Source organism: Trichechus manatus, unplaced genomic scaffold, assembly GCF_000243295.1.
Source record: "Trichechus manatus latirostris isolate Lorelei unplaced genomic scaffold, TriManLat1.0 scaffold00065, whole genome shotgun sequence".
Lineage (NCBI taxonomy): Eukaryota > Metazoa > Chordata > Mammalia > Sirenia > Trichechidae > Trichechus > Trichechus manatus.
The window spans coordinates 3,730,232-3,741,760 of record NW_004444001.1 but is presented as its reverse complement, the minus strand read 5'-3'; the positions used below and the strand labels follow the sequence as shown (position 1 = coordinate 3,741,760).

The 11,529-nt window shown below is 37.4% G+C and overlaps 1 protein-coding gene across 1 annotated transcript in view; it reads right to left on the bottom strand.

Annotated features, from left to right (window-relative positions):
• Positions 1-11,529, bottom strand: part of DNAH8 (dynein axonemal heavy chain 8) — a 383,298-nt gene that overhangs the window by 252,267 nt on the left and 119,502 nt on the right. The window contains 3 exon segments of the mRNA XM_023734112.1: positions 4,876-4,938; positions 6,545-6,658; positions 10,969-11,069. Of these exon segments, the coding sequence (XP_023589880.1) occupies positions 4,876-4,938; positions 6,545-6,658; positions 10,969-11,069 (278 nt within the window).

The following is an 11,529-nucleotide window of genomic DNA, read 5'->3' as shown; positions in this document are numbered from 1 at the left end:
TGAGTTGACTCAGACTCATTGTGACCTACAGGACAGAGTAGAACTGCTCCATAGGGTTTCCTAGGCTGTAATCTTTACGGAAGCAGACTGCCACATCTTTCTCCTGAAGAGCGGCTGGGTGGGTTTGAACCGCCGAATTTTTAGTTAGCAGCTGAGCATTTTACCACTGTACCACCAGGGCTCCTTGAAGTGACAACAACCCTGTTAAAAATGTGACCATTAATGTCCCAGATGCTGACTAGTAAATTGGTAACTCGTGACGGAAAGACAAGGAAGTGGGTCTACCTTCAAAACATACCCAGGATCTAACCACTTTCTCATCAACTCCAATGTTACCATTCTAGTCCAAGCCTCTCACCTGGATTAATGCAGTAGCCTCTGTTACGGATTGAATTGTGCCCCCGCAAAAGATATACTGAAGTCCTAACATCTGTACCTGTGAATGTGACCTTGTTTGGAGAAATAGGGTCTTTCTTTGAAGATATTATCAGTTAAATCATACCAGAGTAGCATGGGTCCTAGTCCTAATCTCTTCTGAGTGGTGTTTTATAAAAGGGGAGAGTAGACAGAATCAGAGTCACATACATGGGGTTAAAGCCATGTGAAGATCTAGCTACAAGCCAAGGAATGCTAAGAAACGCCCAGGGCTACAAAAGCTGAAAGACACAAGGAAGGATATTCCCTTAGAGCCAAAAGAGAGAGAACATGGCTCTGTGGACACCCTGAATTTGGACTTCTAGCCTCCAGAACTGTGACACAGTAAATTCCTGTTCTTTAAAGCCACTCACTTTGTGGCATGTTGTTATGGTAGCCCTAAGAAATAAGTAAGTTCAATAAATAGCTCTACCATTTAATTGCCCAAGCTGGAAACCTTGATCTTTTCCCCTCAACCCAGGCTCTAAGCCTAACAATTCTAACTCCTTAACAATCTTATGATTCATCACGTTTTCTTCATCTCAAGTGCCACTTGCTTGGTTTCAATCTTGACAATTTCTTGGTTGTATTACTGAAACTGCCATCAGTTTAAATGTCCTCTCCCAGAACCATTCTCCACACTAGTGCCAGAGAAATCTTTTAACAATGCAACTCTTATAACTTCAAATCTGATCATATCACTTCCTGCTTAAAGCCCTCCAACCCTCAAGATAGGATCCAACTCCTTATTAAAGTATATGAGGCCCTCCATTAGTGGTCTCTGCCTGCTCTGCTGCTCTATCCTTCCTCACTATCCTCTTTGTCCACTGCAGCCCCACTATACTCCTTAAAAAACTAACTGCTGTCAAGTCGATTTCAACTCATGGCAACCCCATGTGTGTCAGAGTAGAACTGTGCTCCGAAGGGTTTTCAATGGCTGATTTTTCAGAAGTAGATCACTAGGCCTTTCTTCTGAGGTGTCTCTGGGTGGACTCGAACTTCCAATCCTTTGGATAGCAGCCAAGCATTTAACTATTTGCACCACCCAGGGACTAAACTCGCTAAATCTCCCTGCTAGTCTCCTCACTCCTGGGCCTTTGTAAGACTTGCAACTTCCGCTCAAATTACATTACCCCGTTCTTCTCCTAGTGAAATCTAATTAGTCCTTCAAGACCCAGCTTGGATGCCTCCTCTCCCACGAACCTTCTCTGTCTGTCCCACCGGCCCCTATCTGCATGGAAGCCCCTTCCATCTGTTCTCTCAACACAATCCCATATCTAGATCATGGTGCTCAACATAGTTTTGCAATTGTCCCTAGTTTTCTGTCTCTCTACCCGATTTTAGCAGCTTAACCACCTTTCTATCAACCAAGTCACACAGTGGGAATCTGATAAATATATTTTTAATGATGAAGAATTCAAGTAACACAGAGGACATAAAGAGAATATGAATGTATTGTACAGCCACTGTAGGAAACAGTAAAAAGAACAGGAACAAATAAAATAATTGTCTGATGTTTCTGAGGGGTTGGTTCACGTAGGAATCCATTAATCTGCAAAATAGTAATCCAAATGGGTATGTGATTTTTCTCTAGATATGTTCAAGAATCTGAGTGTAGAAAACAATAGTGAGTAGTTGGCCCGATCCACTGAGTATTGTAGAGTCTGGGGTAGGACACAGAGATGGAGGAGTTTAAAGTGATGGAAACAGAGGGAAAAAAAATAATAGATACAGAGAGAAGGCTGGGAAATTATTTGTCAATATTTAAAATCATGTTTCTATAAATTTTTTAAACTATAAACTTTTTCTCATTCTACATATCAAAAGAGATGCTTGGAACTAGAATAAGGTGCACACTTCAGTTCAAAATCAATCTATTCTCTAAAAATACAGACAAATTGTCTATGGAGAATAACATGGTAAGACACAGACAAGAAACCAATTACATCATTTAGTAAATTAGGATACAGTTAAAATCTTTACTTTACCATAAAAAAAGAAAATTACAGACCAATATCCCTCATGAACATAGATGCAAAAATCCTCAACAAAATTCTAGACAATAAAATTCAATAGGATATCAAAAAAATAATTCATCATGACCAAGTGGGATTCATACCAGGTATACAGGGATGGTTCAACATTAGAAAATCAATCAGTGTAATCAATCACATAAATAAAACAAAAGATAAGAACCACATGATCTTATTAATTGATACAGAAAAGGCATTGGACAAAGTCCAACACCCATTCTTGATAAAAACTCTCAGCAAAATAGGAATAGAAGGGAAATTCCTCAGCATAATAAACGGCATTTATATAAAGCCAACAGCCAACATATTTTAAAGGCAGACATACTGAAAGCATTCCCCTTGAGAATGGGAAGAAGATAAGGATGCCCTTCATCACCACTCTTATTCAACATTGTGCTGGAAGTCCTGCCAGAGCAATTAGGTTAGAAAAAGAAATAAACGGCATCCAAACTGGTAATGAAGAAGGAAAACTATCCCTATTCACAGATGATATGATCTTATACACAGAAAACCCCAAAGAATCCACAAGAAAACTACTGGAACTAATAGAAGGTTTCAGCAAAGTATCAGGATACATGGTACAAGATAAACATACAGTTGGATTCCTCTACACCAACAAAGAGAACTTCGAAAAGGAAATCACCAAATCAACACCATTTACAATAGCTCCCAAGAAGATAAGTATTTAGGAATAAATCTAACCAGAGACGTAAAAGACCTATACAATGAAAACTACAAAACACTACTGTAAGAAATCAGAAGAGACCTACAGAAGTGGAAAAACATATCATGGTCATAGATAGGAGACTCAACATTGTGAAAATGTCAATTCTACCCAAAGTGATCTACAGATACAATGCAATCCCAATCCAAATTCCAATGGCATTTTTTAACGAGATAGAGAAACAAACCACCAACTTCATATGGAAAGGGAAGAGGCCCCGGATAAGTAAAGCATCACTGAAGAAGAAGAACAAAGTGGGAGTCCTCATACTACCTGATTTTAGAACCTACTATACCACCACGGTAGTCAAAACAGCCTGGTACTGGTATAACAATAGATACATAGACCAATGGAACAGAATTGAGAACCCAGATGTAAATCCATCCACCTATGCGCAGCTGATGTTTGACAAAGGCCCAAAGTCCATTAAATGGGGAAAAGACAGTCTCTTTAACAAATGGTGCTGGCATAACTGGATATCCATCTGTAAAAAATGAAACAGGACCCATGCCTCACACCATACAAAAAAGCTAACTCAAAATGGATCAAAGACCTAAATATAAAATCGAAAACAATAAAGATCACGGAAGAAAAAACAAGGACAACTCTAGGAGCCCTAATACTTGGCATAAATAGTATACAAACCATAAGTAACAATGCACAAACACCAGAAGAGAAATTAGATAACTGTGAGCTCCTAAAAATCAGACACTTGTGCTCATCAAAAGACTTCACCAAAAGAATGAAAAGAGAACCTACAAATTGGAAAAAAGACTTTGGCTATGACATAGCTGAAAAGGGTCTAATCTCTAAAATCTACAAGATACTGCAATGCTTCAACAACAAAAAAGATAAATAATCCAATTAAAAAATGGGCAAAGGATATGAACAGACACTTCACCAAAGAAAACATTCAGGCAGCTAACAAATACATGAGGAAATGCTCACGATCATTAGCCGTTAGAGAAATGCAAATCAAAACAACAATGAGCCACCATCTCACCCTAACAAGGCTGGCACTAACGCAAAAAACACAAAATAACAAACGTTGGAGAGGTTGTGGAGAGATTGGAACTCTTATGCACTAGTGGTGGAAATGTAAAATGGTACAACCACTTTGGAAAACGATTTGGTGCTTCCTTAAAAGCTAGAAATAGAAATACCATACGATCCAGCAGTCCCACTCCTAGGAATATACCTGAGAGAAATAAGAGCCGTCACACGAATAGATACATGCACCCCCATGTTCACTGCAGCACTATTCACAATAGCAAAAAGATGGAAACAATCTAAATGCCCATCAACAGATAAACAGGTAAACAAATTATAGTACATACACACAATAGAACACTGCACAATGATAAGGAACACTGATGAATCCGTGAAACATCTCACAACATGGATGAATCTGGAGGGCATTATGCTGAGTGACATTGGTCAGTCACAGAAGGACAAATATTATATGAGACCACTATTATAAGAACTCAAGAAAAGGCTTAAACACAGAAAATAGCATTCTTTGATGGTTACGCGGGTGGGAAGGGAGAGAGAGAGGAAATCAGAAATTTAAAAAAAGAAGAAAAATCTATATGTACTTCAAACATTAACTTTTCTATCGAAAGATAAAAACACATAAAATTGTTGCTAAAATAATTTTTTAAATAACAACACATTATCAATGTAACAAAAAAATGTGGTTTGTACCTGAAATATCTGTAGCCTGTTGCTAGCTTCTTGGGGTGGTATATTTGGAACCATGGGTCCCTCCTGTAAGTAATAATATAGTCTACATTTTAATTCTTACTCATATGTGTTTGTCACATTATTATGTTTATCTATTATATCCTTTTAAATAAATATAAATTGTTTTAAAGTTAAATGGTCTAATTTTGTTCCTGTAATATGAAGCTTTCATTCATTTTTTGTAACAGTTTTATTGAGACAGAATTCAGGTACTATACAATTCACCCATTTAAAGTGTACAATTCAATGGTTTGTTAGAATATTCAGAGCTGTGCAACCATGAACATAATCAGTTTTAGAACATTTTTATCACTCCAGCTTCCATTCATTTTAAAGGACCTTGACATAGCTAATATAAAATGAGACAAAATTACAGCTTATATGGAGTTTGTGCCATGAGAGCTCTGCTTAATTGCATTTATGACTATAAATGATGATGTAGCGGTTGCACATTAAAATAACTGACAAGAGTTCTCAGAAACAGCTTTCTCTCACTAACTGTTCTACTCATTATGAAACTAGAGATACACGTTTGTTGAATACTTAGCAGAAGGCAGACTGTGGTGGCCAAGAGCAAGAAAACAGTCCCCAAAAAACCACAAAACAATGAAAGGAATGAAAGAACTTCCAATATAGGGACAGATTAAAATAACAAAAACTATTCCCCATGGAAAAATAGAGAGTATTAAGGATATTAACACAGTCTGTACAATCATGACTATTATAGATATGCTAAATAATAGACCAGACTCTCAGAATAACAGAATATAGGGCAATCAAATGTTGATTAATCCAATTTAAAGAGATAAGTTTAGTACATGTTAAAAAAAAAGTGCTATACAAGTAGCTCCAAGGCCATAAATCATCTTATGAATCCAGATCCATTATGACCACTGAAAAAAATAGGTTGTTTTAGGGGAACATTCTTAGTTTACCTTCAAGGAGATGAAGCATTATCAGTCAGAATAAAGGATAAGTAATCTATAGGACTGACCCATTACAACATTTATTATTTATATTCAATGACCCCTTTGGTTCTCTAAAAGCTAATGAAAATGCAAAATCAGTTCCATAATACCCTGGTACCAATTGCTGTTGAGTCGACTCCAACTCATGGTGACCCCATGTGTGTCAGAGTAGAAATGTGCTCCACAGGGTTTTCAATGGCTGATTTTTCAGAAATAAATCGCCAGGCCTTTCTTCCCAGGTGTCTCTAGGTGGACTTGAACTTCCAACTTTTCTGTTAGCAGCCAAGAGCATTAACCGTTTGCACCACCCAGGGATTCCAATACCCTGATACTAGGAAGTTTATGGTTTCTTAATGCCTTCCAATAACTGTGTTACATTTTTTAACTATGAGAATTCTGGTCTTGAGAAAGGAACAGAATTTGTTCCTTTCACAATCTCCAAAGTTATTGCTCCTTTTAACAGTCAAATCTTCTTTCTCTATGAAACATGCTTAAAGGAGTAGCTATCCCTTTTTTTTTTTTTTTTGATAGTTGCAAATATGTAAATAGTCTCTTACTTGCAATGTACAAATTGCAATGTATCTTTTGGGGTTTATCAGTTTCATTTTATATAAATATATTACAGAACATCTTAACATACAGCTTGCAAATAGCTAAATTACCGTATCATATGACTCTGCAAAGTTTGCTACATCCTCACGAAAAACTTCCACAGATTCTAGTAGATTACTTTTAAACTTTGGCTGCACTTGAACTAGTTCATCTTGTACAGAAACCTAGAATAAAAAAGAATACTCAATATTAGGGTGCAAGTAATCTATTACAATGAGAAATATCTCATGGGTGTCCTCTATGTACAAAGATATCTCTGTAATGCTGTTTGTAATAAAAAATAAACCAAATGTACCAACAGGAAACTCAAATCATTCTCGTGCATGACCCAAGAGGCAAAGTAATCATCCCTGTAACCACAGTTTGAAAAAAGTTTTCCAGTGGACCCTGATCAGGCCATCCCTGTTACTACTATAAGCCCAGGAGCATTCTGGCTGTACTTCTTCCACAACAGATTTGTTCATACTGGCAGTCTATGGCATGTATAGTCAATATTTTTCACCAAAACCATAATTTGAATGCATCAATTCTTTTTTCTTCTTTTATCATTGTCCAACTTTTGCAAGCATGAGACGACTGAAAAGAACATGGCTTGGGTCAGGCACACCTTAGCCTTCAAAGCGACATCTTCGCTTTTTAAGATTTTAAAGAGGTCTTTTGCAGCAGATTTGCCCAATGCAATATATTGTTTGATTTCTTGACTGATGCTTCCATGGGCATTGATTGTGGATCCAAGTAAAATGAAATCCTGACAACTTCAATCTTTTCTTCATTTATCACGATGCTGCTATTAGTCCAGTTGTGAGGATTTTTGTTTTCTTTATGTTGAGGTGTAATCCATACTGAAGGCTGTGGTCTTTGATCTTCATCGGTAAGTGCCTCAAGCCCCCTTCACTTTCAGCAAGCAAGGTTGTGTCATCTGCATGACGCAGGTTGTTAATGAATCTTCCTCCAATTCTGATGCCCCATTCTTCTTCATATAGTCCAGCTTCTCCAATTATTTGCTCAGCATACAGATTGAATAAGTATGGTGGAAGTACACAATCCTGGTGCACACCTTTTCTGATTTTAAACCACTCAGTATCCCCTTGTTCTGTTTGAACAAATGCCTCTTGTTCTATGTACAGGTTCCTTATGAGCACAACTAAGTGTTACAGAATTCCCATTTTTCTCAATATTATCCATAATTGTTATGATCCACACAGTTGAATGCCTTTGCATAACCAATAAAACACAGGTAAAACACTGGTATTCTCTGCTTTCAGTCAAGGTCTATCTGACATCAGCAATAATATCTTTCGTTCCACGTCCTCATCTGAATCTGGTTTGAATTTCTGGCAGGTCCCTGTCGATGATGGTTGCAGCCATATTTGAATTACCTTCAGCAAAATTTGCTTGCATATGATATTAATGATGTTGTTCGATAATTTTCACATTCTGTTGGATCACCTTTCTTTGGAACTGGTATGAATATGGATCTCTTCCAGACAGTTGGCCAGGTAGTTGTTCTCCAAATTTCTTGGCACAGAGGAGTGACTGCTTCCAGTGTTGCACCTGTTTGTTGAAGCATCTCAACTGGTACTCTGTCAGTTCCTACAGCCTTGTTTCTCACCAATGCCTTCAGTGTAGCTTGGACTTTATCCTTCAATACCATCAGTTCTTGATCATATGCTACCTCCTGAAATGGTTGAACATCAACCAGTTCCTACTGGTACAGTGACTGTGTATTCTTTCCATCTTCTTTTGATGCTTCCTATGTCATTCAATTTTTTGCCCATAGAATCCTTCAATATTGCAACCCAAGGCTTGAATTTTTTCTTCAGTTCTTTCAGCTTGGGAAATGCCAAGAGTGTCCTTCCCTTTTTCTAACTCCAGGTCTCTGCATATTTCATCATAATACTTTACTTTGCCTTTTCGAGCCGCCCTTTGAAATCTTCTGTTCAGCTCTTTATCATTTCTTCCAGCCGCTTTAGCTACTCTATGTTCAAGAGCCAGTTTCAGAGTGTCTTCTGACATCCATTTTGTTCTTTTCTTTCTTTCTTGTCTTCTTAATGGTAACCCTAAGAAATAAATAACATTATATATGACGTCCCCAATGTCATCCCACAACTCTTCTAATCTTCAGTCATTAGTGTTCCATGAGTCAAATTTACTCTTAAGATGGTTTCTAAACTCAAGCAGGATATATTCAAGGTCATGCTTAGGCTCTCATGGACTTGTAATTTTCTTCAGCTTCAACTTGAACTTGTAGATGAGCAATTGGTGGTCTGTTCTGCAGTCGGCCCCTGGCCTTGTTCTGACTGATGATACTGAGTTTCTCCATCATCTTTTTCCACAGATACAGTTGATTTGATTCCTGTGTATTCCATCTGGCAAGTTCCCCGTGTACAGTCATCATTTATGTTGCTGAAAAAAGGTATTTCCGATGAATAAGTCATTGGTTTTGCAGAATTCTATCATGCTATCTTCAGTGTCATTTCTATCACCAAGGCCGTGTTTTCCAACTACTGATCCTTCTTCTTTGTTTCCAACTTTCACATTCCAATCACAGTAGTTATCAATGCATCTTGATTGCATGTTTCATTAATTTCAGACTGCAGAAGTAGGTAAAAGTCTCCAATTTCTTCATCTTTGTCATTTATGGTTGGTGCATAAATTTCAATAGTAGTTGTATTAACTGCTCTTCTTTGTAGGCATATGGATATTACCCTATCACTGACAGTTGCACTTCAGGATAGATCTTGTTCTTTTTTACTATGAATGTGGCACCTTTCCTCTTCAATTTGTCTTTCCTGGAATAGTAGACCATATCATTGTCTGATTCAAAATGGCCAACGTCAGTCCATTTCAGCTCACTAATGTCTAGAATATTGATCTTCAAGCATTCCACTTCATTTTTGATGACTTCCAATTTTCCTCGACTCATAGTTCATACACTCTACATTCCAGTTACTAATGGATGTATTCAGCTGTTTCTTCTCATTTCGAATCATGCCACATCAGCAAATGAAGGTCCCGAAAGCTTCATTCCATTCATGTCATTGTGGTTGACTCTACTTTGAGGAAGCAGCTCTTCCCCAATCGTATTTTGAGTGTCTTCCAACCTGAGGGACTCATCTTCCAGCACTAGATCAGACAATGTTCCAATGCTCTCCATAAGGTTTTCACCGGGTAATTTTTTTTTTTCAGAAGTAGATTGCCAGGTCCTTCTTCCTAGTCTGTCTTAGTCCAGAAGCTCTACTGGAACCTGTCCACCATGGATGACCCTGCTAGTATTTGAAATATCAGTGGCATAGCTTCCAGCATCACAGCAGCACGCAAACCACCATGGTACAATGAACTAACAGACAGATGGTGGCCTATTAGGGTAGTTATTATTTAAAAAATTAGAAGATAACAAGTGTTGGCAAGGAAGTAGAGAATTGAAGCCCTCATGCATTGCTATAGAAACAGTCTGGCAGTTCTTCAAAAAAGTTAGTCATGGAATTAACACATGACCCAGTCAGTGCAGTCATAGGTATATACCCAAAAGAACTGAAAGCAGTGACTCGGACACTTGTACACCAATATTCACTGCAGCATTATTCACAGTAGCCAAAGGGTGGAAACAACCCAAATGTCCATCCACAGATGAATGGATAAACAAAATGTGGTCCTTACACACAATGAAGTATTATTCATCGATTAAAAGGAATGAAGCTCCGATACATGGTACAACATGGATGAACCTTGAAAACATTACGCTAAGTGAAATAAGCTAGACGCAAAAGGATAAATATTATATGATCCCACTTACATGAAATAATCAGAATAAGCAAATTTATAGAGACACAAAGTAGATTAGAGGTTACCAGGAGCTGGAGGAGGGGAGAATGGGAAGTTATTGCTTAATGGACACAGAGTTTCTGTTTGGAGTGATAACATATTTCTGGAGATAGATAGTGGTGATGGTTGCACACCACTGTGGATGTAATTAAGGTCACTGATTTGTACACTTAAAAATGGCAAATTTTATGTCATATATATTTTACCATAATAAATTTCTTAAAAAATAATGGAAGTACTGGTATATGCTACACCATGAATGAACCTTGAAAACATTATGTTAAGTGAAAGAAGCCCATTACAAAAGACCACCTATTGTATGGTTCCATTTATATGCAATGCCCAGAAAAGGCAAATCCACAGAAACAGAAAGTAGATTATCAGTTGCCAGGGGGTGGAGTGAGAGGGAAATGGGGAGTGATTGTTAATGGGTATGAGGTTTCTTTCTGGGGTGATGAAAACCTTCTAAAATTAGATAATGATGATGGTTGCACAATTCTGTGAATATACTAAAAACCACTGAATTGTATACTTTAAAATGGTGACTTTTAGAACATATGAATTACACCTCAATAACACTGTTATAAGTGATATATATTAGGCCTTAAAAAGTATGAAATAAAAATAAGATAATTAAATTTTTTCTTACAGCTTTGCTCTGCAATTTGTTGAAAGAATATCTCAAGGTATCAACTGCTTCTGATTCCTCTTTGGTTACTTCAACTTCAAACCTGTTTAAAATAGCGTAGGCTTCCTGAGAAGTAGAAGTAGAGGTGAGAAACATCAGAAGGGAAAGCAAATGCCGAATGACTTAGATGCCTCTGAGAAAAATAATCCTGTCTTAGCAGAGGAGAGCATATTCTAAAAGAGTGGTTCCCAAAATTAAACACGTACAAAAAGCACTTCTAGACTCTCACCAACCACCAAATATTGATTCTAGATCTGAGGTCCTGAAATCTGCATTTAATAAGTGTCTGGGTGATTCTGATGAAGATGTATGTAGGCAGATCACATTGAGAAATTGCATCCTAGCAAATACTACAGAGTCATTTTCTGTCCCTTTCTTTCTTGATCTTGTGCCAACACTATGCAAGATATTTTATCACACTGTAATAAAATATGGGTTGGCTATAGAAAGAATGGAATAAAATGATGATGCGGTAGATACTCCAAAGGAAAGAAATTTAAATTATTAAAGGGGTGGATTGAC